The sequence below is a fragment of the Cucurbita pepo genome, chromosome LG03, assembly GCF_002806865.2.
Source record: "Cucurbita pepo subsp. pepo cultivar mu-cu-16 chromosome LG03, ASM280686v2, whole genome shotgun sequence".
NCBI lineage: Eukaryota > Viridiplantae > Streptophyta > Magnoliopsida > Cucurbitales > Cucurbitaceae > Cucurbita > Cucurbita pepo.
Genome location: NC_036640.1, coordinates 4,193,771 through 4,221,471, shown reverse-complemented (window position 1 = coordinate 4,221,471; position 27,701 = coordinate 4,193,771). Strand labels below are relative to the sequence as shown.

The window sequence follows — 27,701 nt, the reverse complement described above, 5'->3', positions numbered from 1 at the left end:
TGTTATGTTTCTTTCAAACTTCATTTAGGTTTACGTTATAATCGATTCATTGGATTAGTCATTATCAAGCTAATTATGGAGTGAGTCGTATTGGAATCTAAGAGTGACTATCATAGATTTCAAGTTCGATCTAAGAGTTATTCATCATTCTGATCTGCTGTTGGTTAGAATCATTTGTTACGTTATGATAATATTAGAAGGACCTTATCAAAATATACACGCAATTGAATATATTTAATTATATTTGTTATTTAAAAATTTTAATAATTAGAATATCTAATTATAATACGATAAAAATATAAAATATTTGATGTCATTTTTACGTATATTTAAAAATTAAAAGAAAGCACAAATCAAATTATAAAATTGATTTTAGTAAATTAATTTTTAATATGATTAACCATTTTATTTATTTATTAATAGTTAGTTAATTTTTAATATGATAATCATTTTATTTTATTAATATTGGTTCGCCTCCGTCGGCGAGACAATATTCAAATTTATTTCTATTTTTTTCGCGGGAAGTTCTTGAGGATCCGATGGCGGAGCAAGACAATGGCCTCGCTAATGGAGTTATTTTCTGCCCTAATCGACCTGCCGGTGACTTTCTATTCTTCTCTGTATCTGTTTCTACGCCCTTATTTTTCAGCAAATTGTTAGTGATGTTATTTCTAGGGTATGCGGGAGATTTTATCCGTTTGATTTCGATGATGATCTGTTTTAGTCAATTAGTTTTGTTGGATTTGAAATTTGAGAAATTCTGCTTTCATCAGTGTATTTTTTTTGTTTATCCGTTGTAATTCTAGTGGATTGGGAAATGAAGCTTCGATTAGAAGCTTTGCTTTCAGAAGTTACTGATTCTCTCCGTTTTACTCATAAGATTCCTTTCGATCCGGGATTTACTGTTTTGATTTTCGCGATGTTTGCAGGCTGCCCAATTGAAGGTATGGAATCTGTGGTTGCGACTGTCAGTGGCTACCATGGCACTGAAAGATTCAACCTTATCAAGATGATATCTTATACTGGTGCCAGCTACGTGGGTGTAATGTCAAGGTCTATTACTCATTTGGTGGGTTTTAATTTTATTATTCCTCAATTCAATCTGAAAAGCACCAATAGATTTCAAAGAAGACGAGTTTTGCTAATGTGTATGTGTGTAAAATAAAGAGTACAGAGTTCTGGATGAGATTTAATGAAATACGTTTGATTTATGAGTCACCCATCTGCAATCTTAGTCTAAAAATTGATGTTACTTATTGTTTATTCTTATGGTGATTAGATTTGTTGGGAATTAGAAGGGAGGAAATTTAATCTTGCTAAGAAGTTTAAAACAATAATAGTCAATCATCGTTGGCTTGAAGATTGCATCAAACATGGAAAGCGTGTCCCTGAAGGTCCTTACATTCTTCAAAGGTACAATCAATTTTATGCAGAAGGTTACTTTTTCTGCATTACATCATAGTTGCTTGCGTACATCAAGCAATTACATACTGTCATAATTCTCTGTTGTGGGGGTCTTGTTCAAACACATTACTAGTACAAAAACTTAGGGGGTATATCTATTTTGTGAAGCGAGAAAAGATTTGTGTTTTCTAGCCATCAAGTCTAGCAAGTGTAGAAAATGGACAATTAGGAACATTTAACAAATAACAAAGATTGAATGGAAAACTAAATGAAGCTGAAAATCTTATCTATTTTGTGCTGCAATTTAATTCGGTACAGTTGTTCTGACTTTTTTATGCAAACCTTTGTAGTCAAATCAGGAAAGTTTTTTTTTTTTCCCCGAAAATAAATTATATCTTGCACTTCTTCATTTCTTGTATTCCTAATCCTACCGAAACATATAATTTGCTTTTCACAGTAAAAGAGAACTAAATTTATAAACTGTATGGCCTTACTGTCTCTGATTATCTGTTCTTCCCTATGTTTTCCTTTGCATTTGCGCTATTAGTATGTTTTTTTGGTTGAGCTTTCCCTAAGGCTCGGTTACAAATCAGATAATATCCCACCATCGCTTTACGGCCTCTATCCTGTAATCTTGTTTATCTTTTTTTCCTTTTTATTGATTTGAATTGTGGATTTTATTCCTTGCAGTGGCCAATCAGCAGGTCCCTTGTCAATGAAACTTCCTTTTTCTGACAAGGGTTCTGTCTCAACAAAAAAGTATAAGGTGCCTTCTGAAAAATTACATGATTGTGGAAATGTCGAAGATCAAAGAATTAAAGGCATGTGCTCTTTTGGTGATTCAATCTTGCCCCATTCTTCTTTGCTGGATAAGGTGATTCGAGTCGTTCCTCTCTTAAGATATTTGCACAAACTATCCCGAGTCCCTTACAGTTTTAAGTGGGGAGAAAGATATCGATGAGTTATTTTGTTGTAAGTTGTAACTCAAATGTCAAAATTAAACTCTTTAGGGAAAATATTAAAGAATCTGAGTCCATTGATTGATTTACATTTCCTTTCATGGTTTTAGTGTAGTCAGTTCAGTTGAGATTTAGGGAATTCATTATTTTCTTCACATTCATAACTTCATTGATTTTTTTGAGGCCAAGTGCCATTCATAGATCTTTGTGCATGTTATGATATGTTAGATATTTAAAGGTTAGGGCTCTCTTTATAGTCTTGTTTAGGTATTTTATTTTATTACTTAGGTTGTTTGTAAGTTGCTATGGTTAATTTTAAATAACCATCATTGTATTTAAATCTCATGAACTCATGACTTAAGCCTTTATATAAAGACTAAGGCTTCTCCTTTTGTACAACTCTTCTTGATCATTAATAAAGTAACAACCCTAAGGCATTTCGGATCCACCACCATTATCTTGAGAAAAAAAAGGTTGGAGTGCATTATTCGTCTAGAGTTAATACTCATCACTAACCCTTTTAATGTTAATCCCATCTAGGAGATGTACCCTGATTTTAGAAACAGTGATGACACCGCTCATAAACAAAAGCACAAATTGCGGAAGAGGATTTCTAAGCTAGAAGAACCATCAAGCTCAAGTAGCAAAAACCATTTTAAGGAACCAACTCCCTCTGATTTTTTTGCGATTGGGGTAAGATATATCATTCTTCTTTCCATCTTACATTTTAATCCCATTCATTTTTATCCACATTGCTACACTTGACTGAATAAAGTCCGCTTCTTTTGCACTTGAGGTCTAAATCTGTGGTAATATCTTGTACTAGCGCATGGTTTCAATCTAATAAATATATGTTCTAAATTTCTTATGTATTTAAGTAGTTTCCTTTAATTAACTAATGTGCTCTGGTTCTCATATTCTAATTGTAGGTTGATGACATGGTATGTTTTGGTAACCTTCCAATAATTTGAAGTTCTATTCTTATTTTTTTGAAGATGAAACAAGAGTTTTATTGATAAATGAAATGACCACCAATGGCGGATTACAAAAAATGATCTTCGCTTGTAAATTAAAGAAGAAAGACTATAATCTTTAAAAGGGTGGGTACACTTGCACCCATACTGACATCTCTATGCACTTTAGAATCCTTTTAACTACATGACTCTGGAGAACTAGTTGTAGAACCTTCAATAGAAAACAGGAGTTTGACATGATTTGTCTCGGATATAACAAAACAATGCACGATGGTTAAGAGGAGGCATTCGGCATGTGGGAAAGAAATTATGATGCCTGATAATAAAATGACTGTATACATGTGAGCGGTATAACATTCATAACGTATTTTACACAAATGTATATTAACACGATCGTACATTGAGTATTTCTCTACATTAGAATATAACATTTTATATTTGTTTGAATTAAATTATATATTAAAAAAGTCTGCTCTAATAATGAATAACTGCGAGTAGTATTCTTTAGATTATTAATGTGGTTTACTTCAGAATTTTCATTTAGGTGTGGGTTGATGACTTGATATGATCTGACTAATCAATAATCGTCCATGAACTTCAAATCTATTCGCCACAAACTTGTCAATTCATTTAACTGGTTGTGGCTAGGCTTTGACTTAGGAAGATTTTGCCTCAGGTAGGAAGAATTGGTGGACGCTCATTAATCCCATCTTTTGAAATTCAGAAATGCTGCCTGTTTTGCTTCTATGACTAGGGAATTTCAAACCCCAAAGCTTAATTTTAGACAGTACCTTTTGTAACGATTTGCCTCATTGGACCAGGAAATAATTTCAAATTGTCTGTTCAGAAGGTGTAACTTTTACATTCTTCTGCGCTCACCTTTTTCTTTTACTAGTATGTCACATTCTTTTGAACGTTGTCTCCTTTATTGGGTAATTGATTCCCTTTATTATTCTGATGAAATCCTATTCCCTTGTCTTTTTTGGTAAATCGTCACTTGAGAAAAGTAGCATTTTACTGTGAATCACAACTAATTATGTACTTTTCAACTTTTGTTTTATTCATTGAGTTGTCTTTATTTCATTTGGATAGTGTGGCAGTTCTTCAAGTTTGGCGAGAGATGAAACAAAAGGTAAAAGATATAATGAAAACTCTACTGATAGATCTTCTAGGAGATGGCGGCGACTTGTGAAGAAAGATTCTAGCGAAGATCATAATGAGCCTGACGTTTGGAATTTTGACCCGGAGCAGTATCATTTGGTTATTCGTAATAGTCCTACAGTTTTGTCTAGCCATTGTGATGATGAAACAGATATTGAAGCGGTAAACACTGGAGGAACAGCTGATTGTGATCAGTTGTGCGACGAAAGGGGACTAGCGAGTGACAGTTTTGAAGGTGTTGAGGCTTGTGAGAACCAATCTACATCCTTACTAGTCGAAAATGCACCAAGAATCCTCACGACAACTTCAGAAGATGAATTGCACAATGATTTACAAAAGAACATTGAGGATTCAGTTATAGAACTCAATACGAGCATACCCTCCACTTCGACGGAGTTATCATGTGTCATCTGTTGGACAGATTTTAGTTCGACGAGGGGCGTTTTGCCCTGTGGGCACCGATTTTGCTATTCATGCATTCAAAACTGGGCAGATCACATGGTAAAAGTTTTATTTAATGTCTATACATGGAGATTCGAGGATCCAATTAAACTTTGTTGTGATATTCTTTTTGCTTTTTGAGCTAACGCTTATAAAAGCCAGGTCCTTGGACAGCGAACTGTACAATTTATTCAGCATATGAGAGTCAGATTTTCTTACTTCATTAACTAGGTTGTTATTTTTCCATCATGGTTGGAGCTAGAGAACAACTTATTTGCATTTCCTATCGTAGCCATAATCTTCTTAACGATAATGCTACATATTTTGTAGTAGAACTCTGGATTATGTTTAAAAACATACTAATTATGGTTGTAAAACTATGGTGGTCATTCTCAATCGATCGATTTACTTATCTTTCATATGTTGTCAATGTTCTAGTATGTACTATGAAGTGCGGAGTCAGTTTCAAGGTCCTAATCTATTGGTCTTGTGTCTTGTAGGCTTCGCGCCGAAAGATCTCAACTTGCCCTTTGTGCAAAGCCAGTTTTCTGAGCATCACAAAGGTTGAAGATGCTGCCACTTCGGATCAGAAGATATACTCCCAAACAATTCCATGTGGACCATCTCTATTGGATATTTACATTCTTCGCGATGAAAGAACTCTTGACAGCGTTGTTCAGGTCACATCTTCTTTATGCGCAGCATCCTTACTGTGTCAATTTTGCTTGTTTGTGTGTGTTTAGGGGCACTTCTCATTGATATAATGAAAAAGAATAAAAGTTCAAGGGATACAAATTCCAAAGGGAGTGAAAAAAAAATGCTAACAATAAATACAACCTTATAGAGATTAGCTAAGAAAATAAATAAACATTCAAAGAAGCAAGAACTTTTCTAATATCTTTGATTGAAAGACTTGGAGAACTTGCAAAAGAATGATGAAACTATGAATAAAGCTTCCACCGAATGCTGTGTACTCATAGCTACTTCAAAGCTTCCTAAGAAAACCAAGAACCGTTCACCAAATCTCAAAAGACCTTTTAAAACCAACCACAAGGCATTGTGATGCAATATATTCAAAAAGCTTCTCAATACCAAAAAGATTGATTCCATCAAACTCTAAACTTTAAGTCAAATCTGCACATGACTCCTCGGAAAACTCTTCAGCTTTGCAAGAACAACTATCCCACAAAAAGAAGCTTTGGAAGAACCATCATCGGTAAAGAAGTAAAATTCTTTATGCAAGTTAATCTAGTTATCTATCTAGACAAAACAAAATTTTGGGAAGCTAAACTGTGATACGGTTTCCTTTCTTTAGGTCAAAGGAGAAATTTCACAAAGCTCAAGACCACAGGCTTTTATCAATAGAGCGAATTTGGCCGATGGGGATGAAGAAATAAGAGGAGTCTTTTTGTCACAATCTTGAAAGAATAAGTCAAAATCTTCAGAAAAAGAATTTTCAAAAAACATCAGTATCTATAGTGAAGTCCACTCGCAGAATGACTTATTCTATACACTACTCAAACCTACCTCAAAGTTAACCTTAGAGACTTCATCACGAGGTGCAAGGTTTTTTTTTTTTTTTTTTTTTTTTTTTTTTTTTTTTTTTTTTTTTTTTTTNTTAAACCTATATATGGATCCAAAAGTGGGAAAACAAAATGGTTATTTGGGGTAAGATAGGTGAAGCGGAGGGTCGAAAGACGACATTACGATCAATGTACTTTTTTCAGGTTTAGAAGTCGTCTGATGAAACACAAGCACTTCATTTTCAAGAACTCTATTCGTTGCAACTGTTATTTTCTTGATCATTTCTTCATAATACTTGCTATATCTCCATGGATGCATATTTATTTATTACCGTTAAAACGACCTATCTGGACCAACTGCTAAATCTCGATAGTTATAAATAACAGCCCTCTGTAGCAGCTGTTTGTAGCGTATGTCGATGTCGGGAACCAGAGGATCTCCTCATGAGCTGCCATCTTTGCCAGATTCGACATATTCATTCATACTGTCTGGACCCTCCCCTGTTACCATGGATTTGTATTCACTGTAAGGATCTACAAACACTCTACCATCGAAGACATTGATTTGTTGTCTTGAAATCAGGTAACTTGCCTCCACTTCCTATTCTGTCGTATTGTTTTGTGTGCTTTTCAAAATTCATCTGAGTTGGGGCATTGGTGGATTGAAGGGTAGCATACGGGTCATTGTGATCACAAACAAAACAGCTACCAACTTGTATGTGCTCAAGGGTACTGCTATCATTCTCCTTCTATTAGAAGCTAAGCACATGGGATGGGACTTATCAAATCATCTACCTAGCTGCAGATTACCCCATTAAGAAGTTAGTCTATAAAGTTCTTAGTTAGCTGAAGATTTTGAAGCAAAGAAAACCCAGCACTGATTATTGTTATTATTTTGAAACCTTTCATTTTGTTTGGCTGCTATGATCTTTCTATGATCTAAAAATTGAACTGCATACACCATTCATGTAAATTAACTTGAGAACGAAAATTTTGTTGTCGATTTGGTCCTTAGAGTTTCGAAAGGGACACTTCGATCCGTGAAGTTTGAAAATCGTATTAAATGATCTTTATAGTTGATTTTACGTATCTTGACGTGTTGACTACAACCACGTTTAAGAATATTTTTACCATTTAACTTTTAGTTTGATTATTAGAGTTTTAATTTTGTTTCAATTTAGTCTCTAATCTTCATAGTTTGGTTAACTCTCGATTGCTCTTCATAGTTTAGTTAAAAGATCAATCAAATTGCCCATCAAATGATATTTTTACCGACTCCAAAAGTCTATTAATTTATTTTATTTTTTTACGTAGTCCTAAATCCTAGTTCGGTCACCTAACACAATTCTCCAAATAAAAATAACCGCTTATGAAAAAAACAAAAAAAACTAGGTTCTACATTTATTCTTTCCATATTAAAATCATTCTTCTAATTAGGCGAAGAACGATCCTTTGAGTCTAATACAACAATAATAATGCATTACGAATATTGATTATTATTCTACTCTTTTTCTCTTTCGTTCATTGAATCCTACTCACCACTGAATGACTAATATTTCTAGATTTCAGTCAAATTTAATTGAATTTAAAAAATATAAAAAATTAAAATTAAAATAGGTTTAAATGGATTACCTTATTTGTAATGTAATTTTGTATTTTTTTTATAAACAAAATGTGTGAGAAAAAACATATTTGAAAATGGCACTAAAAAAACAAACAAAAATTGGTCACTTTCATAGCATTAAATTTTATGAGATAACTTTTCCTTCTATAGCCATATTCTCTTTTATGTTTCACACCTTTTTGGTTGCATACACCTTCCAAAAATTATCGATACAAATTTAATTTATTTGACATACGGAGCACGAAATAGCTGATGATGTTCATATCGATCTGTTATGCGTTGCTGTAAACTCTCAAAACAATCAAAAACGCTATCGATCTACTATAAAAAAAAGTCAGCGTGTAAACTCTCCACCATACGTCTTGAAATATTTTCTCAAATTAAATTTCTCGAAACACGGGTAGAGGTTGCACGATGGGTTCGTTATTCCAACAAGCGTCTTACAATCACCCCATAAAACTCGTCAGGACACAATCGCAGTAATTGGTATCATAGCTCAACTAAACGCAACAAGTTCAAATCACTACCTTATATCTCAAGTTAACGGTACCATTTAACGTCAATCTAAACACTAATTACGATCGATTCAACGGTTCGATCTTCCACTTCTCCTCGGAAAAACAAGAAATGAGATAGAAAAAAAAAAAAAAGTTGAATTTTTTCCCCAAACACAGCGAAGGCTGCAACAAATACATAAACACCAAAAGCTTAAAATTAAAATGAAATTACAGATCAAACTCCATTTTTGGAAGAACTGTGAAGAACAGAGAGAGAGAATCAAAAAGCATAGGTTTTCGTAGAAGGAGAGTCAGCAATTTTGATGGTGTTTTGAATGATCTTCTGAGCCTTTCTGCTTCTGATTTCAACTCTCATGCTTTCACTTTTCTCCATCTTATCATAATCATTCCATGCTTTCTTCTTCTTCATCTTCAATGATTTCTTCATTTTTGCTTTCAAACTCTCTGATAAACCCATCACCATCTTTAGAGAGAGACAAGAACAAGTTTAGAATAACTGTTATATATATATATATATATATATATATAAAACACCCTGTAAAAACGTCTTTGAATTCGACATCGATCTGACATGGCCACGTTATCTATTTGTTTTGAATTGCTCGTACGAGTGAAGACTGCCCAGAGCAAAGCCATAAGAACTTATGCTCCAAGTCAACAATATCATACCATTATGGAGAGTCGTGTTCATTTAAAATGGTATTAGAGTCATGCTCTTATCCCATAGACCCACATAGATTCCTTTAGTATGTTTTGTCTCGGTGTGAAATTTTTTTCGAGGTCACTTAATATTGGGCTCAAATCATTACTAACCAATATGAGATTGGGTATGAACGATGAATGACTAAGAGAGCACAAGAGCGAAGGATGAGGATGACGACTATGAGGGAACGAACCGAGAGATGAGAACAGGTACATGGTAGTGATTGATAGAGAACGAATGGTTAGAGAGAACGAAACGAGGGAAAATTTGTCAACGAACAGAGAACGAACAACGTCTAAAACTTGGAAACTTAAAGATTGAAACGAGATCAAAGTTGAATCATGAACTCGAGAATCGATCTAAATTAATCGATTGTATAACATAATCGAAATTCAGACACTCTGAACTTTATGAATCAAGATAGGGCACGTAGATATTTTATGCTAAATTTATTCTATCAAAATTAATTTAATATAATTCAATTAATTAATTCGATATATTATTAAAATAAATACTTCACATATTTTAATGCAAATTTTATCTGGTAGGCAGAAATTTATTTATTTATTAAAGAAAAAATAATAATAAATAATGTATAAAAATCCAAAATTAATTTTAAATATGAAACAAGTTAATAGAAAATCATATCACAATGTAAAGGAGGAATTATCGTCTGCGGACGATGTGAAATATTATTTGATTTATAAATTTATTTGAAACGTCCACCTTAAATGTATATTTGACTCGAAGATTAGAATGGTCGGAGTCGGCCTTTTGTTGTTGCATCCTTTGGATCGGTTATTGACTCGTTCGTATTTTTGTACCGTCCATTGATTTACTGAATTTTTAGATTGACTGTTAGTTATGTTTGTCTAAGACGTGTTGTTCATACTGACTCGTTTATTCATGTTTTCATCGATTGTCTACTTTATTATGTTCGTTTTATTTTCTTAGACATGGGGAATGAAATAGGTGGGGTACAGGGAAGACCGTCCCTCAGCACCTCGTGACATCTTTATGTATATCTAAAGCCTTCCCCGTCCTTGCTTCGTTCCGTGAGTATACCTAAATATATATAAATGTCTTTCCATCCTTGTCCCTTGGACATCTCTAGGTATTCTAAAGCATTTCCGATGGGGATCGAGATGACAAGATGAGATGCGACGTTGCATTGAGAGACCTTGGCCCCGAGCAGAAGCAAGGTCGAGTCGAATGATTTGGCTTAGTGTAGAGGCAAGTTGGTCGTGTCGCAGACGATTGAACATGCACGCGCAAGGCGGCGTGTGTGGTTGAATAAGCTTGGATTCCGCACAAGCGATGTTCGATTGGCGAAAACAAACCTCGCTTAAGGTTCGACGATGAAGCTACGAAGTCGGGACGAAAAATATATATGGGGCTTAATTCTTGTTAAGGCTGGTCGTGAGCGTGTCAAGATCACGACGCTGCGCGGTAAAGAAAGTAAGACGGTGATGGTTGGTAGTCCTTGCATGACTTGTGGAGATCTCTAGGTATATATGTAAATTCAATATTAAGAGTAAATGGTAACATATTGTTCCATTTTCTTTATCTTCTTCCCGTCGAAACCCTAGCTCCCAAAATCTCCCATCTTAAGCCCTAGCCTTCCGATTCTCCATTGTCTGCGCAAATGGTTCAGCAGACAAATCCATCCAAATTGCGTTGGGGGGAGCTAGAAGACGACGATGGGGATCTTGATTTTCTCCTTCCGCCGAAGCAAATTATCGGGCCAGACGAAAATGGATTGAAGAAGATTGTTGAGTATCAGTTTAACGAAGATGGTAATAAGGTCAGAATCACTACCACCACTCGTACACGCAAGCTCGCCCATGCTCGCCTTAGTAAACATGCCGTCGAGCGCCGATCTTGGGCCAAGTTCGGCGATGCTGTCCATGAAGATGTCGGCAGTAGGCTTACTATGGTCTCCACTGAGGAGATTCTTCTCGAGCGCCCTCGTGCTCCTGGTTTGTTTTCAAATATTCTTGATTTTCGTAGTTTTCGGAATTGTGTGCATTTGATTTATGTAGCAACTGTTTAGTTATAATTAGTTATAATATTCTTGATTTTCTATGTTTGAGTGCATAAGAAAATAAGGTTGTTCTTATGGCTAATGTGGTGATTGAGCTATAGAAAACTATGGTACTTGCTTACTAGAAATGTGTAAGCGTATTTGGTTTGTATTTGAAATGGGGTAAGAGAATCACTTTTGTGTGAGGAGTGTGATAGGCTTTGCAGAACTATGCATGTTGTGTATGTTCTTTGGGGAATTACAGGGCTTTCTTGTGAAGTGAGTACCTCAAATTATCATTTGTTTGTACCTCTGTTGGAAAAATGAAACGGATCTTCTTGCCTTGTTACAATAGATTTTCTTTTAAAGAATGAAAACGGTTACAGGTAGCAAACCAGACGAGCCAAAGGTTGCTGGAGATCCCCTAGCTCAACTTGGTAAAGGTGGAGCTGTTCTTATGGTCTGTCGAACTTGTGGTAAAAAGGGTGACCACTGGACCTCAAGGTGTCCTTACAAAGACCTGGCAACACAAGCTGATGGGTTGGATAAGCCTGTTGCACCAGAGGCTGCAACTGCTGCTCCTGGTGCAACGAAGGGAGCGTATGTTCCTCCAGGTATGAGAGCAGGGGCAGAGAGGACTGGAACTGACATGAGACGTAGGAATGATGAGAACTCTGTTCGTGTCACCAACCTTTCGGAGGACACTCGAGAGCCTGACTTGCACGAACTCTTCCGACCATTTGGTGCTGTTAGCCGAGTTTATGTTGCTGTTGATCAAAAGACTGGCATGAGCAGAGGTTTTGGTTTCGTTAATTTTGTGAATCGCGAGGATGCACAAAGATCAATTAACAAGCTCAATGGATATGGTTATGATAATCTCATCCTTAGAGTTGAATGGGCCACTCCAAGGGCGACTTAAAGGTAGGAACTCTCTCTCAAACTGTCTTGTAATTTGCTTACTCCTGTTGTTGGAGTTTTCTTTCCCACATTTTGATAATGCCTTTTTGAGAATCTTTAAGTCCAAAAAATTACTCAATGTGTACTTGATACTATTGTTTTACATGCAGTAGAATTAATCAGATGTCTTTGAGTTTACTTGTTTGATCGGTTGATGCGGGACGGATGGCTATGTTTTTTTTTTTTTTCACATTTTCTTAGCATTGCATATTACAGAAATGACAATATGGTTTTGATATGAACATGTTTTACACTCTTGAGAAGCCATATGCGATGATATGATATGTTCTATCTTTGTTAGTTAGGGGTGAGAAGCTATCCTATTCAGTCTCAAAGTGATAGATTTTGATTACTCTTGATAGTATAGTCAGGCTGAGAGATTCTTTTATTGGTTGGAGCAAGTTTTGTGTAAATTAGCAGTCTTGCAAAGTGATCGAGTCTGGATAATATAAATTAGAGTTTCTATGCTCGAGAGTTATGTCTCTCTCGACCTTAGCGTTTCTTATTCGAAGGTCATATATTTGAACACTCAAGTAGGTTTGATTAGTTTGGCTTTTCTTATTTGAAGGTCACATATTTGAACACTCAAGTAGTTTGATAAACTTTGGCCTTTCTTATTCAAAGGGCACATATTTGGGCACATATTTGAACATTCAAGTAGATTTGATCAGCTTTGGCATATCTTATTTGAAGGCCACATATTTGAACACTCAAGTAGGTTTGATCAGCTTTGGCGTTTCTTATTCGAATGTCACATATTTGAACACTCAAGTAGTTTGATAAACTTTGGCCTTTCTTATTCAAAGGGCACATATTTGGGCACATATTTGAACATTCAAGTAGATTTGATCAGCTTTGGCATATCTTATTTGAAGGCCACATATTTGAACACTCAAGTAGGTTTGATCAGCTTTGGCGTTTCTTATTCGAATGTCACATATTTGAACACTCAAGTAGGTTGATAAACTTTGGCCTTTCTTATTCAAAGGGCACATATTTGGGCACATATTTGAACATTCAAGTAGATTTGATCAGCTTTGGCATATCTTATTTGAAGGCCACATATTTGAACACTCAAGTAGGTTTGATCAGCTTTGGCGTTTCTTATTCGAATGTCACATATTTGAACACTCAAGTAGGTTTGATCAGCTTTGGCGTTTCTTATTCGAAGGTCACATATTTGAACACTTAAGTAGGGTTGATTAGCTTTGGCGTTTCTTATTTGAAGGTCACATATTTGAACACTCAAGTAGGTTTGATCTTTGGCGTTTCTTATTCGAAGGTAACATATTTGAACACTCAAGTAGGTTTGATAAGCTTTGGCATTTCTTATTCGAAAGTCACATCTTTGAACACTCGAGTAGGTTCATTCACTTTTCTATAGAGTGTCCAACCTTGTGTAAGATCTTTCAATTATCAACTTAGTCACATCTTTGAACACTCAGTAGGTTCATTCACTTTTCTATAGAGTGTCCAACCTTGTGTAAGATCTTTCAATTATCAACTTAGTCACATCTTTGAACACTCAGTAGGTTCATTCACTTTTCTATAGAGTGTCCAACCTTGTGTAAGATCTTTCAATTATCAACTTAGTCACATCTTTGAACACTCAGTAGGTTCATTCACTTTTCTATAGAGTGTCCAACCTTGTGTAAGATCTTTCAATTATCAACTTAGTCACATCTTTGAACACTCAGTAGGTTCATTCACTTTTCTATAGAGTGTCCAACCTTGTGTAAGATCTTTCAATTATCAACTTAGTCACATCTTTGAACACTCAGTAGGTTCATTCACTTTTCTATAGAGTGTCCAACCTTGTGTAAGATCTTTCAATTATCAACTTAATCATCCCTTGGGATTGATTCCAAATCAATTTCGAGTTTAGGATTTGACAGTCGGGAATTCTTCACATGATATTTTTGGTATAAATCTATGTCATTTCTCTCGATTTGATACCATTGTTTTCTACCATTCATAGTTGTTTCTTGTACTTTGAATTTTCTCGTCATTTTTTCGCCTTTATATATTTTCATTTTTTAGATTTGTTTCTTTTTTCTCATTATTTATTGCAAGTATCTTTAATGTATATATTAAATCTAATTACTCCTTTACAAATATTATGTGTGTTTATCATTTAGACACGAGCCAAAATTATCATTTATTAACATTATATATGTTAAATTTTAAAAATTTGAAAAGACATGATTAAAATTCAAAATACGACCATTAAAATGGTAACATTGTTGTCATAAGTTATTTCATTCATTTCTTACCATTTATATTTAAATTCAAGAGCTTTTTATGGCAGTAAAAGAACAAATGTCACGTGCATAACGTTTTTTTTTCTTTTTCTTTTAAAAATATTCCAAGATGCTTAAAATTGAAAAGAAAAGAAAAAAAAAAGTAAAAAAGTAAAAAATTCTGATGTAAAATTATGTTCCTCCCATCACCGACAGTTGAAAAAGCATTTTTAAAATTTTTATATTTAAGAAAATAGTTTTATTAATTAATAAAACACAATTTAAAATATAAAAAAAAAATAATTATTTATTCTCCTTTAGTTTTTTTTAAAAGCATATTTATGACGTTAAATAAAAAAGTTGTTTAATAATTGATTGATTAGGTTAGATGAGAAATATTGGTTGAAGTAACCTTCCTATCTACTCTTGTCTCTTATTACATTCTTCCTTTTTCTCTTTTTAATTCATTTAATATCACTTTTTTAGGTGTGCTTTCACTTTTCTTCTCTCTCCAAACAAATTATTCTGCTATAATTATCCCCTATTAATTATTGCATCATACTAACAAACACTTATTTCGCTTTCCACCTTATACTCGGAGGCACCCGTGCTCTCCCGAGGCTTGAACTTACAGGATATCAGGGCTTTTCGGCATCAAGCTACATATAAGTTTTAGCTTACGACATCTGAGTACATATAATCAAGTAAGAGTGTTCAAATGACTCGACAATTCTATCAACTTGGACTACCTAACCCTAAAAATGGGTTGGGTGAGGTTGAATTTTTGAAAAATAAAAAATTCGGGTCGATTCGTGGGTTCACATTATTTTTGGTCAATCAACCCAATCAACTCGAAAACAGGGTTATAACGCGACCCTACCTTACCCTACTTTCAATATTATGAAAATTAAGAATACTTTACGTTTGATACAAATATTTGATATTTTAGCGATTTTAGTTATTAATGTAACATATACCGTGGCTAAGTATAATTTTTTAATAATTAAAAAAAAAAAAAGAACAACTCAACCACCCAACATAACTCGAAAATAGAGAGTTGGGTTATGAACTCTACTCGGATTGCTCATGATACCCATCCAACCAACCTAAATTTTCAGATTGGTTCAATAGATTTTTCTAATCCAATTCAAACGGACTATGTAGCAAAAGATAGGCCATTTATAGACCATAATAATGAAGAGAGGTTTGGTAGTTATTATTATAGAACTAATTTTTTGGCTATTTTATTTGTAAGTGGTTGAAAAGTATGCATCTTCCACATGCTACACAAAATTCAAACCCCTTTTTCACTCCAACATATGATACATTAAAAAAACAAAAAAAAAAAAAAAATTAAAAATTTATGTCTATTAAACCCTAAACTTTTAATTTTGTGTCGAACACACGTTAATGTGGGATATTAAAATTTAAGAGTATTAAAAAATTAAAAAAAAAAAAACAAATTTAATACAAAACGTGACTTATTCGTAGGTGTTGTAATGTTCCACATTGGTTGGGGAGGAGAACAAACCACCATTTATAAGGGCGTGGAAACCTTCACCTAGCAGACACGTTTTAAAGCCTTGAGGGAAAGCCCGAAAGGAAAAACCCAAACAGGACAATATCTGCTAGTGGTGGATCTGAGTCGTTACAGGTGAGGTGTTCTCTTCGCAAGGTTAGATTTCCGATCCACCAACTATCTGAAACATTGGCAAACAGGGTTTTACTATCTAGAACACATGAACAACACGCCAGACCAAACATGTTAGCTTTCCGCATGGACAACACGCCGGGTTTTACTATCTAGAACACATGGACAACACGCCATACCAAACAGGTTAGCTTTCCGCATGAACAACGCGCTGGGTTTTACTATCTAGAACACATGGACAACACGCCAGACCAAACAGGGTTAGCTTTCCGCATGGACAACACGCCAGACCAAACAGGTTAGCTTTTCGCATGGACAACACGCCAGACCAAACAGGTTAGCTTTCCGCAGGGTTTCACTATCTAGAACACATGAATAACAGTACGAGTAGCTAATTCTATTGACTTGTTTTGAATTGGGTTGACCCGACCCAAAATTCCGACCGACTATAAATTTATAATTAAAAAAAATTAACAAATTTTATTTGATTTTCCTTCACTCCCATAAATCATGCTAATACTTCCATTTCACTAGTCTAGACTTTGGTACCTTCTCTCTCACTCACTCTCTCTCTCTCTCTCTCTATATATATATATATATGTGTGTGTATATATATATATATATATATCTATATAATGCATTTTCCTTTTATTTTCTATTTCTCTCTCCAATGATGCTCCATCGCCAAGCAAGCTCCGACCTCCGCCCCTGCAAAAATGGCAAATACAGAGCCCTAATGCCTATTCTCTGCGGAGCATTCGCCCTATTTATCCTCACCACAGTCCCCTTTTCTTTTCCTCTCGAATCCTCCTCCGCCGCCGCCGCCGCCGTCTTTCGCTCTCAAATCTTCGCCTCCGGCAATCTCTCCATTCTCTCCGTCGTCCCCTGCGATCTCGCCGTTGGCGATTGGATCCCCAATCCGAACCCTAACGCCGCCCTCCCCTACACGAATGATACCTGCTGGGCGATTCACGAGCATCTGAACTGCCTCAAGTACGGCCGCCCTGTCGACGGCTTCCTCCGATGGCGGTGGCGGCCGGACGGATGCGAGCTGCCGGCGTTTAATCCGGCGCAGTTCCTGGAGCTGATGAGGCATAAGGCGTTTGCGTTTGTGGGAGATAATATTGCGAGGAATCACGTTCAGTCTCTCATCTGCCTTCTCTCTAAGGTCATTTTTGGAATTTTATTTTTTCTAATTAAATTTTTTATATATTTTTAAAATTTTAATTTATGAATTATATGATAAAGTTTTCTATAATGATTTTGATGCTTTTTGGCCTTTTTGACAATTGTGAATTTTCTTTAATTATTTCTTCTTCTTTTTTTAAATTTGTGCAAAAATATTTAGAAATAAAATCTGGATTTTTTTTTTAATGATTTTAATTTTTAAATTTCTTATACAAATTTTTATTGGCATTCCTTTTTTGGAATTTTTTTTATAGAAAAATTCAATTTAATGAATTATTTATGAATATTTAAAATGAGCTCTATAAGTATTTTTAAATTTTCAGATAAAAAAGAAAATATTTTTATGTTTTTTTTTTAAATCTAAAATTTCTATTAAAAAAAGGGATAAACTTGTAATTCAAACATGTTTCATTAGATTTTGTTCTGAAAAATAAAAAAAAAACTATTTCAAAACAGAGTTTTTGAAGAGTCATAAAGCCTTTAAACTTCCCCTTTGAGTGAAATTTACTTCATTCCTTACACCTTTTTTCTTTATTTTGTTGATTCTCAGCTGGAGTATCCGATCGACGTTTCACCCAGCCGAGACGAACACTTCAAGAGATGGAAATACATGTCTTATAACTTCACCATGTCGTTTTTGTGGACAACCCATTTGGTAAGATCAGAAGAATCAACAACAGGAGGCACCTACAATCTATATTTGGATGAGTTTGATGAATCATGGACTTCCCAGATGGGTGGATTGGATTACTTGGTGATCTCTTCGGGCCAATGGTTTCTCCATCCTATGTTTTTCCATGAAAACCGACGAGTCGTCGGGTGCCATGACTGCTTTCTCAACAATGTCACTGAGCTCGGAATCTACCATGGCTATAGGAAAGCCTTCAGAACAGCCTTCAAAGCCATTTTGAGCTCAGAGAGCTACAAGGGTATCACTTACATGAGGAGTTTTTCACCAGCACACTTTGAGAATGGGCTGTGGAATCAAGGAGGGAACTGTTTGAGAACAGAGCCATTTAGGAGCAAAGATTCAGCATTAGAAGGTATGAACTTGGAGTTGTATATGACTCAAATGGAGGAGTTTAGGAGAGCTGAGAGAGAAGGGAGGAAGAAGGGGCTTAAGTTCAGGTTGCTTGATACAACACAGGCCATGTGGCTAAGACCAGATGGGCACCCAAGTAAGTATGGTCATTGGCCTGAAGAGAATGTGAGTTTGTATAATGATTGTGTTCATTGGTGCCTGCCTGGTCCTATTGACATTTGGAGTGATTTCTTGCTTCATATGCTGAAAATGGAGGGTATCAGATCAGCTCAGGAGAGAGTTCAATATGATCATGAAACAGAATTGAATCAAAGATGAATTTCTTATATACTGCATTTTGATTTCTCTTGTTTGTTTTGGTTTTAGTTTTGATTCTTTATTTTATTACATTCACAGCTGTTCATCTGTATTACTCCACCTATTAAATGAAGGAACGAATACAATTTGCATCAGATTCATACTCAGTTGAGGCGTTGGAGAATCCAAAAGGGTGTTTGGTTTACATATTTGATTCAATTAACGATGTTGTATTCGATATGAGTAGGAAAATAACATGGCTCGATATCGAGTTTCTATACATCTAAAGAAGAATTACATACAGATAAAATACTGATGAATAGTCAGATAGCAATCTCAGTATGGTTGTTCAGAAATCAGAATGAAATTTTGATGTTACCAAGATGTGCAGAGCTAAAATGTAGAGCGCGAAAGCAGATGCGAGTAGCATCGGTCTCTGTTGCTCTTCACTCCGATCATCCGTATGGTTATTCGGAAATCAGAAAGAAATTTTGATGAAAACCAGGATGTGCAGAGCTAAAATGTAGAGCACGAAAGCAGACCTGAGTAGCATCAGTCTCTGTTGACTGTCACTCCGTCCACCGGTGCGATAAGGAAGTTTGTGGTGTGAGTCAGCTAAGTGGTCTGAAAAATTCTTATCCGACATGCTTCTTCCAAAACGATTCCGAGCAATGTTAGCCTCGGAGCTGCTGCTTTGAAGCCTCCTTGATGATGCATTTAGTTTTTCCAGCTCCATCTCCTTCAAATGAATGTCACTTGCCAAACCTTCAGCTTGTGCCTAAAAACGAAGGAAATACTCGCAATTGATTTTCTTGTCCGAATCGAAGTTTAAGCGTTCGACTCCAGAAATGTAAGATTCACCTGTTTCACAGCTAGTTGCTCCATGAGGCTATGGAGCTGTTTGTCCAACATTTTCACTCTCTGAACTGTAAAAGTTTTCGATATCAAGTATTTTACAGAGGAATAAGGAGAGAAATCGACACGGTGACCAATTAAAAATACCTGGTGAAGGCTGTTTTAGAGCTTTATCCTGAATTTCTGCCCATCTTTTTTCTAAATCTTTAACTGTATCTTCCATTGAACTCTTAGAAGAACAAAGAAATTTTGTCAGCAACTACTGTTCGGAAATGTGGAGTAAGAGGGAAGAAAGTAAAAGAAGAAAGACAATATTGAATCAAAATAAAGCAGCAGACCAGTTCTTGTTTCTTGATCTCTAATTTTTCTAGCAAGGCAGACTTTGATACTTCCATATCTTGTTCTGCTTCAACTTTGGAAGGTTTAGATGCCAATTTTCCAAAGTTGATGGATTCATCTTTTTCTAGAGCAGCTTGTGCTTGTTCTAGCTCAACTTCCAGATTCTTGGTGGTTTCTTCCAACTCCTGTAAGTATAAATTAACAAAGAACAAAGTTTTTCTTAAAGAGAATGCTAATAATGGCTTGAAATTATCCAACAAGTTGATGAATGTTTTATATCATGTTAATATATCCACCCGAAATGAGGATTCCAGGAGAAAAAATTGAATATATACGACCACGCAGAGAAAACCGATGTAATTGATATATAAATGAAAGCACATTTATAAATAGCAACTGAACCATTACCTCTAACTTCCTCAGAAGCAAATCTGCTTCCTGCCTCTTTTCCTGTATTTTATTTTCGCAATTTGATATAGCCTTTCCATATGCAACATTTTCTTCCTGTAATGATATCTCTCTCAATTGGACCTGACAATCAGAATGATACCAACTATCAGAAGTGATAGAACACAGAATCGAACATTATGAACATCCATGTAAGAATTTTAATAGGATTGAATGTGCCAATTCAAGTAAATGTACTGTTTGTTGACAAAAGTGAATGTGTAGAGGAAAACACAACGCAAGCAAGAACGTTTCTTGTCGTTGGCTATTACTAAATCGTTTCTTCTACCATCGGTGTAAAGTAAGAATTCTTCCATATGCATAGTGCAGAAGGCTTAATATTTATATCCAGGAACTGCTAGCATTCTCTAAATCCCAGTTTTAACACCTAATCAATTTCCCTTTGTAAATAACACCAATTCTGAATGAATCCGTTCTCAACCCTCTGAACCTCTTGAATAAAAGGATCAAAGGGGATGAAGAAATAATCAGCATTCATCTCCGCTTGAAGCTGAATAATCACCATATGTAATGGGTTACGTCTCCCATTTCTTCCAAACAATTTCGAATCCTAAAATGCATCAGATCTCAGAGCCACTCTTCCAGTCCACAGTCGATTGAAAAGTAGAGCAATCGAAACGTAGATATATGAATGCTGTATGCATTAAAAAAAGATGAAATATGACACTTGAAAAATAGGGATCCTGTACATAATCGAGCTAAGAATAAATTGCACCAAATGAATCAATTTTGTAATGATCCTGAAACAGAACAATAACAAATATTCACAATGCAGAATCTAAAGTAAACAATTGAATTTTCAGGAAATATTAACTATTTAGGCTTGTCGACAACAATAACAAACACGAATTAAAGTCCGAGATCGTTAAACCCTTAGTTTGAGAATTCCGAAGTAAACCATTGAATTTTCAGGAAAAATCAACCATTTAGACTTGTCGACAAAAATAACAAACTTGAATCGATGTGCCAGATCGATAAACCCTTAATTCGACGTCTCCAAAGTAATATTCAGAATCTACAAGCAATAAATTCGATAAGATTCAAAAAACCAGATGAGAAAAACAAATGAATCACAGAAGCCTAACCTGTTCGCGAGTGGAAGAGTGGGCGTTCAATTGAAGAGTAAGATCGGCAGTGGACGCAAGGGAGTGGGCATGAAGGTGAGGAAGCCGTTGGGAGATGTCGGGAGGAGGCAATCGAAGGCGCAGATCGCGGATCGAGCGGCTAAGAGAAGCTGCTTTCTGATTCAATTCTCGAACGTACTTCTGCTGCTCCGGAGTAAATATTATGGGGATGGAAGTGGTCTGTTCGTCGTCGTGGTTCGCGCCGCCGCCGACGACATCCGCCGCCCATGCGAGCAAACCGGCCATTTTTACCTGCTATTTTCCTACTATTGAAGCGAGTCAGTGGGTTGAAATTTGGAGCCCAATCCAATGGTTTATTCGGAAAAAAGAAAAATGTTTCCAATAATACCATGTCAAATGACCAAAATATCCCTGTCGATATCGTCAATTCACATTTATACATAATAAATAAATAATATTAGAATAAGCTTAATTTAAGTCACCCAACAAAATAAATAATATATAAATAAATATACGTCAGTCACAATTTAGTTAACATATTCGTAATTAGTTAATATTTGGAGAATAGATCTTAAATATTTTAATATTTTTTTACTTTATAATTTGATGAATAGTATATTTTATTTTATTTTCAAGATTTAATTAGTTTATATTTTCTTTATTGGTAAGTAATAGTTATTTAAGTCGTCCAACAAAATAAATAATAAATAAATAAATATGCGTGTTAGAATTTAGTGCAACTCATTGCTAGTTCGAATTAGTAAAGATATTCGTAATCAGTTAATATTTGAAGAATATATTAGTTATAGAAAATATTTTAAATATTTTAATATTTTTTTACTTCATGAATATTTTATTTTATTAGATATTAGTTATTTAAGTCCCAACAAAATAAATAATAAATAAATAAATATACACGTGTCATTTAGTGCAACTCAGTGCTAGTTTGAATTAGTAAAAATATTCGTATTAATATTTTGAGAATATATTAATTATAGAATATATTTTAAATATTTTAATATTTTTTTAATTTGATTAGTAGTATATTTTATTTTATTCTCAAGATTTAGTTAATTTATATTTTCTTTATTCTAGGTATTAGTCGGTAGTTTGTATCCTATTTAAACATATTGAACATTCAATCCCAATTCTATTTCTCATTCTTGTGTATTGTTTCCTTGAAATAATATTTTCAGATCTATTCACACTTTTGAGTAGTAGATATTGTGTCCGTTGATATCAGAGCCAAGTTGGCAACAAAGGGTTTGATATTATTACTTAACGAGATGGATAATGGAAGTGCTCCTATGGGTATAGCTATGGAAAAGCTCGTTGGCAATAATTATAATTATTTGAAGTTATGTATGGAATCTTATCTACAAGGGCAAGATTTGTGGGATTTAATTGAACGTGATGACACAGAAATTACAGCAGATACTCTACAGAATGCTGAATTACGCCGAAGATGGAAGATCAAATGTGGAAAAGCTTTATTTATCTTGCGAACTATGATTAGCAAGGAATATATTGGTCATGTTCGTGATTTAAAGTCACCAAAGCAAGTGTGGGAAACTCTTGAAAAGCTGTTTACTAAAAAAAATACAGCTCGATTGCAATTTCTAGAGAATGAACTAGCTGTGGTAACTCAAGGTAATTTTTCTGTTGAAGAATATTTCTTGAAAGTGAAAAATCTGTGTTCTGAAATTTTAGAATTAGATGCTGAGGAGCCCGTGAGTGATGCTCGATTACAGCGTTATCTTATTCGTGGATTACGAAAAGACTTTATGCCCTTTGTTTCCTTAATACAACGGTGGGCAAAACAGCCTACAATTATTGAATTGGAGAATTTGCTTTCTAATCAGGAAGCTTTGATTAAACGAATGACTAGCAGCAACGAGCTTTCCACAAAGTCAAAAGATGTGTTGTATGTCAAAGATCAAAGGAGACAGAATTTTCATTCAGAGCCTTCATCAAGCAATGGGAATCAATTCAGAAGTGAGTCGTCAAAGAAGCCATTTAAAGTTTGTTACAAATGTGGAAAACCTGGACATTTCAAACGAGATTGTCGGGTGAAAGTGGTGTGTGATCGTTGCGGAAAGCCAGGCCATATTAAGCCAAATTGTCGAGTCAAAATGCAGGAATCAGAAGCAAATGCTGTACATAAAAATTCTTCAAACCCATTTTGGGAACACTGTTTAACTATTGAGGTTCTTGACCAGTCAACAAACGGGACTTCAGCTGTACATCAAGACGATGTCTCTACAAATGCTCATGCCTTTATAGACTACAATGAAGAACGGATTGTGAGTTCTGGTTGTTCTCATCATGCAACTGAAAACGAAACTCTTCTATCAGATGTTCGTCCACATTGTCAAAAGAAGAGTAAAGAACCCAGCAAAGTGGCTAAATTGGAATCACGAATTTCTCAACTCCAGGAAGAACTGAAGAAAACAAGTGATCAACTGAGTGCATCTGAATCACACAAAAAGCAAGTCCATTAGGAAGCTGAAGAAGCAAACAAACAACTGTCAGATATGTCTGCAAAGCTTGAAGAATCCCAACAGCAGGTGCTTGAGCTCTCAGCTTCTGAGGAAGATCGTGTTCCCGAGCATTTTTTTACCATTGAGTTGTATGTTATTTAACTGAAAACAAGTCTTAACAGTAACAACTATGAAAGCGAGTCTTACATGCGATTCCAAAATTTATACTAAGCATAATCATAAACAATAGATAAAACCATCTTAAGACCGATGGAGATGGGCTAGCACCCAAGATTGTTGGAAAATAACTAACGAGCCTAAGAGACAAGAGAATGGTTGGAACGAGAATCTTATCCCGACCAAAAACATATAATAAAACAATATGTCTTAACAGTAACAGCTATGAATTAGGCTATACGGGTGAGCCAACATCGCAGTAGAGTAGAATTGGGTTGGATTGTAACTCTATTTTTAAAATTAAAAAAATAAAAATTACACCTGGTGATTAAAAAATAATAATAATAAATAAATAAATTGTAACCCGACAATACGAAAATGATGAATAAAAAATTTGAAGAGACCCATGAAATGGGAGTCCCAATCGGACAGAGATCGTTATTCGGTTTGCCACGTAAGAAACACGCGGCAATCTGATTGGAATGTTGCAACGTCCAATCATTTCCAATTTTATTTATATTCCTTTCGCTCCAATCTCACATCCTTTTCAATTTGTGCTGTTGAACCAAAATCAGACGTGCAAATCTGTATCTCATCCCGACTTTCCCTTTAGATCGGATTCCATCCCCTTGATTCTCCTCTTTTCGGCCGTCGATGGCGGCTCCGGCTGACCGGCTCCGCCCTGTCGTGAAGTTTTCCGGCCAAGGGATTCGTTCTGACGAGGATTCCGCGGAGTCCCGGCGTCTGCTTTCGAGCCGTCTTGGTGCTGAGAAGCCCCAAGCGCCACGGCGTCAGCAGTCGTTTACTCGAGATATTGGCCATGCTGCTGCGGTAACGCTTCTTCTTACTCGGTTGGGCTTCACTCTCCTTCGATCTCTTGGGTAATGTGGACATGGATTTCTTCTGTCTCTTTTATGTCGATTATTTGGAAGCCTGAATGTTCTGTTTGAGAGGTGAATGTGAGTTTGAGTTGGATTATGCCCTAAATTTCGGAGAATTCTTCGTGTAATTAGAATTCGTAGCTGGTTTTCAAGCCCCAACACGATGCCATTCTGCTTTTTATAAAGGAAACGAGTAGTTCGTGGCTTAGAATTTTACTTTAGTCATGGAATCTCTTATTTTATTAATTTCGTTGGTTCGAACATGAGGGTCGATAAAAAAAAATGAATTAATCATGGAAGATCAACATAATGAATATTAGTTTTGATTGTTCAGTGGGGTCTTCCTCTCTCAATATATCATGATCCCTTCTTTTCGTTCAGGGTAGGGTACCGGTGGGTCGTGAAGTTAACTGCACTTGCAGTGTATGCCATTCTGCTTATGCCCGGTTTTCTTCAAGGTATTTGTTGTATAGCTTATTGCCTAAGTGCATTTTGCTCTGAACAGTTTTTTTTTTTCCTGTAAATTCTTCTTGGAATTTTGTTGTCTTTAGACTTAAATCTGGGGTGGAGTTTTTATGGCCAAATTCCGTGTGGGGAATACAAATTAAAGCACTATTAGAAGCCTCTAAAATCCGTGAAGTTTGTCTCGCCTGCCATTCTCACTAACTTCTTAATAAGCACTCTCTTTTGATCTATCATTCTCGTTCTTATGGGCAATCATTTTTGTAGATTGAGTAAACTCACTCGAACAATAGTCAAGTTTTATGATGTTTAGCCTAATGAAGCTTGTACTAAGTAAATAGTTTGGTTAGGGACCTCTAAGGAAGAGTGTTTAAGTTTACTTCATACTAGTCCTTCCAATAGAACAATCTCATGGTGGTTGTTGGTTCATAACATCCCTGTTCTTTATTTTTTTCTTTTCCATGATTTTTCAATGGTAAATGGAAAGTTGTGTTCTAATTTTCCCTTTACATGTCTCAACTATGTCTAGAAGTTAAAAAGATTAACGAAAAAGGTCACTCAACTGGTAGGTGCAGTCTGCATAAATAAATCACTTACTAATTCTCTGTTCTCTGATAGACAAAGGGAGTCCGTGCACCAATAATCCGCCAGGGCTAAGCCATAAAAGATGAGAGGCTGTATAATCATGTTTCTAACATCAATACTCCAAATAGTGTTTCTGCCTCTTACGAGTTGAACGGATGAAAATTGTCCACTTTGTTTTGTCCCCATTATTCTGGATTCACTTTGCTTTTTGGTAAAGATAAACATTAACTCAGGTGCAAGGGGTAGATTTGCTTTGTTCATAACGAGTAAACTTTCTCGCACTATATGGAAATCACATTAAACTTGCACATTATGCTGAGTTTGGATTATCTCATGATCATTGCATCTCTCTTGCTGGATATCATGAGTACAACAAATTGATCAGTGAATTCAACATCAAATTAGATGGAAATACCAAGTCCTGAATGGGTTCCCCTTATAATAAAATCATCGATGAGCATATGCGAGCACGCAACCTGCAATTTTTGCTATCATTTCAACATTTTAGTTACATTCTGTAATAAGGAAAATATCGTACTCTCATATTAACGTTGTCATCTCAATTTACGGAAATTTTACTGAAATATTATTATTGGAAAAATTCCCGCATGATTGTATGCACCGGAGAAAAGGCAGATCTGATTATCTTTTGTTTACAACAGTTATGTATGATTATTACTTCTCAAGTCAGGTTCGGAGGGATATTATTTACGGAAACCAACCGAGAAATAGGTATGTGCTTAGGACAGGTAACTGTTATATTTGATTTTTTCTGCATTGACCATTATCTAAATCATGATTTTTTTTTCTTCTTCTTTGGAATGATGTTTCAGCTTGGATCTGTATCTACCTACAAATACTGATAAAAAAAAACCAGTTGTGATATTTGTTAGCGGCGGAGCTTGGATTATTGGGTTAGTGATCTGAGGATTCTGCTTATCCATTCTGTAATGAATTTCGGTGTTGGTTTCATAAAGCTCTTAAAATATTCTTCTTCAAAAGCTATAGAATTTTATTACTACAATACACTACTCCATGATATTATTCTCTAATCTTTTCTGTACACAGGTTAGTTTGTTGGCCTTAATTAAAAAACAGCAATGATTTCAAAAGCTCTTTGAGTGCTCCAAAAGGAGGATAGGAAGAAAAAAAGATTGAGAATCATGATGGTATCTCGTCAGGATCCTCAAGAATTCTATTCCTTTCCAAGTTTTCTCGAAGAGGACTATAGCTGCAATAACCACATAATAATTATAGCCTTTCCCTTCTTCTTGTAAATGTTTTCTCCAAGAGGGATTTCTTTTCGGTGTGGGGTATCGAGAATGATAAACTTATATCCTGGGGTAACCTTTAAGAATTATGAAAAAACTAAAAGGGCCAAATCACTTTTTTTTCTGTAAGGACATGTGCCAACATAGCAAATTGATTTGTTTAGTTATCTATTCATGGAAGCTATTTTGCTTCTCAGTTTCCCATATGGCAATACAATATTAATGTTAATGATTTAGGTATAAAGCCTGGGGAGCACTTTTAGGACTGCAGTTGGCAGAGAGAGACGTCATTGTAGCCTCGATTGACTATAGGTAATGCATTATCTTCAACCATTACCACGACGAACTTTTTTACCTCTTCTCTTCCTTTCTTTATTATTTATTTTCTGGGGG

General features: G+C 35.3%; 5 protein-coding genes across 5 annotated transcripts in view; 4 read left to right on the top strand and 1 right to left on the bottom strand.

Annotated features, from left to right (window-relative positions):
* The first annotated feature begins 480 nt into the window (after positions 1–480).
* LOC111791740 lies at positions 481–7,392 on the top strand. Its single transcript, XM_023673210.1, has 9 exons — positions 481–600; positions 930–1,069; positions 1,280–1,413; positions 2,095–2,278; positions 2,904–3,056; positions 4,430–4,999; positions 5,440–5,619; positions 6,850–7,045; positions 7,131–7,392. Exons 1-8 carry the CDS (start codon positions 540–542, stop codon positions 7,024–7,026), a joined length of 1,599 nt encoding a protein of 532 aa, XP_023528978.1. The 5' UTR covers positions 481–539; the 3' UTR covers positions 7,027–7,045; positions 7,131–7,392.
* Positions 7,393–10,852: 3,460 nt separating this feature from the next.
* On the top strand, positions 10,853–12,432 carry LOC111791744 (eukaryotic translation initiation factor 3 subunit G-like). The gene is made up of 2 exons (XM_023673213.1): positions 10,853–11,286; positions 11,717–12,432. The coding sequence occupies exons 1-2, from the start codon at positions 10,953–10,955 to the stop codon at positions 12,247–12,249; spliced, it is 867 nt and encodes a 288-aa protein (XP_023528981.1). The 5' UTR covers positions 10,853–10,952; the 3' UTR covers positions 12,250–12,432.
* A 4,354-nt stretch (positions 12,433–16,786) lies between these two features.
* LOC111791182 (protein trichome birefringence-like 19) lies at positions 16,787–18,860 on the top strand. The gene is made up of 2 exons (XM_023672427.1): positions 16,787–17,346; positions 17,917–18,860. Exons 1-2 carry the CDS (start codon positions 16,849–16,851, stop codon positions 18,724–18,726), a joined length of 1,308 nt encoding a protein of 435 aa, XP_023528195.1. The 5' UTR covers positions 16,787–16,848; the 3' UTR covers positions 18,727–18,860.
* Positions 18,861–18,919: 59 nt separating this feature from the next.
* LOC111791183 (uncharacterized protein PFB0145c) lies at positions 18,920–21,792 on the bottom strand. The gene is made up of 6 exons (XM_023672428.1): positions 21,453–21,792; positions 20,308–20,430; positions 19,899–20,084; positions 19,708–19,789; positions 19,567–19,631; positions 18,920–19,483 (listed from the first exon to the last, which is right to left on the bottom strand). The coding sequence occupies exons 1-6, from the start codon at positions 21,735–21,737 to the stop codon at positions 19,184–19,186; spliced, it is 1,041 nt and encodes a 346-aa protein (XP_023528196.1). The 5' UTR covers positions 21,738–21,792; the 3' UTR covers positions 18,920–19,183.
* A 2,867-nt stretch (positions 21,793–24,659) lies between these two features.
* The window catches only part of LOC111791763 (isoprenylcysteine alpha-carbonyl methylesterase ICME-like), a 6,531-nt gene continuing 3,489 nt past the window's right edge, over positions 24,660–27,701 (top strand). Inside the window, exons 1-5 of the mRNA XM_023673233.1 lie at positions 24,660–24,990; positions 25,372–25,448; positions 26,700–26,769; positions 26,871–26,951; positions 27,546–27,620. Coding sequence (XP_023529001.1) covers positions 24,764–24,990; positions 25,372–25,448; positions 26,700–26,769; positions 26,871–26,951; positions 27,546–27,620 — 530 coding nt within the window. The 5' untranslated portion in view covers positions 24,660–24,763. The remainder of the gene's footprint in view (positions 24,991–25,371; positions 25,449–26,699; positions 26,770–26,870; positions 26,952–27,545; positions 27,621–27,701) is intronic.

Bases quoted from the DNA above. Each gene is read 5' to 3' on its own strand.
- LOC111791740 (XM_023673210.1), top strand. From the start codon at position 540: ATGGCGGAGCAAGACAATGGCCTCGCTAATGGAGTTATTTTCTGCCCT. The intron at 3,057-4,429 runs GTAAGATATATC...TCATTTGGATAG, and splicing joins CTGATTTTTTTGCGATTGGG to TGTGGCAGTTCTTCAAGTTT. The intron at 5,620-6,849 runs GTCACATCTTCT...TATAAATAACAG, and splicing joins CTCTTGACAGCGTTGTTCAG to CCCTCTGTAGCAGCTGTTTG.
- LOC111791744 (XM_023673213.1), top strand. From the start codon at position 10,953: ATGGTTCAGCAGACAAATCCATCCAAATTGCGTTGGGGGGAGCTAGAA. The intron at 11,287-11,716 runs GTTTGTTTTCAA...AAACGGTTACAG, and splicing joins CGAGCGCCCTCGTGCTCCTG to GTAGCAAACCAGACGAGCCA.
- LOC111791182 (XM_023672427.1), top strand. From the start codon at position 16,849: ATGATGCTCCATCGCCAAGCAAGCTCCGACCTCCGCCCCTGCAAAAAT. The intron at 17,347-17,916 runs GTCATTTTTGGA...GTTGATTCTCAG, and splicing joins TCATCTGCCTTCTCTCTAAG to CTGGAGTATCCGATCGACGT.
- LOC111791183 (XM_023672428.1), bottom strand. From the start codon at position 21,737: ATGGCCGGTTTGCTCGCATGGGCGGCGGATGTCGTCGGCGGCGGCGCG. The intron at 20,431-21,452 runs GTTAGGCTTCTG...TCTGATTGTCAG, and splicing joins ACTCTTCCACTCGCGAACAG to GTCCAATTGAGAGAGATATC. The intron at 19,484-19,566 runs GTGAATCTTACA...CTTCGTTTTTAG, and splicing joins AGCAACTAGCTGTGAAACAG to GCACAAGCTGAAGGTTTGGC.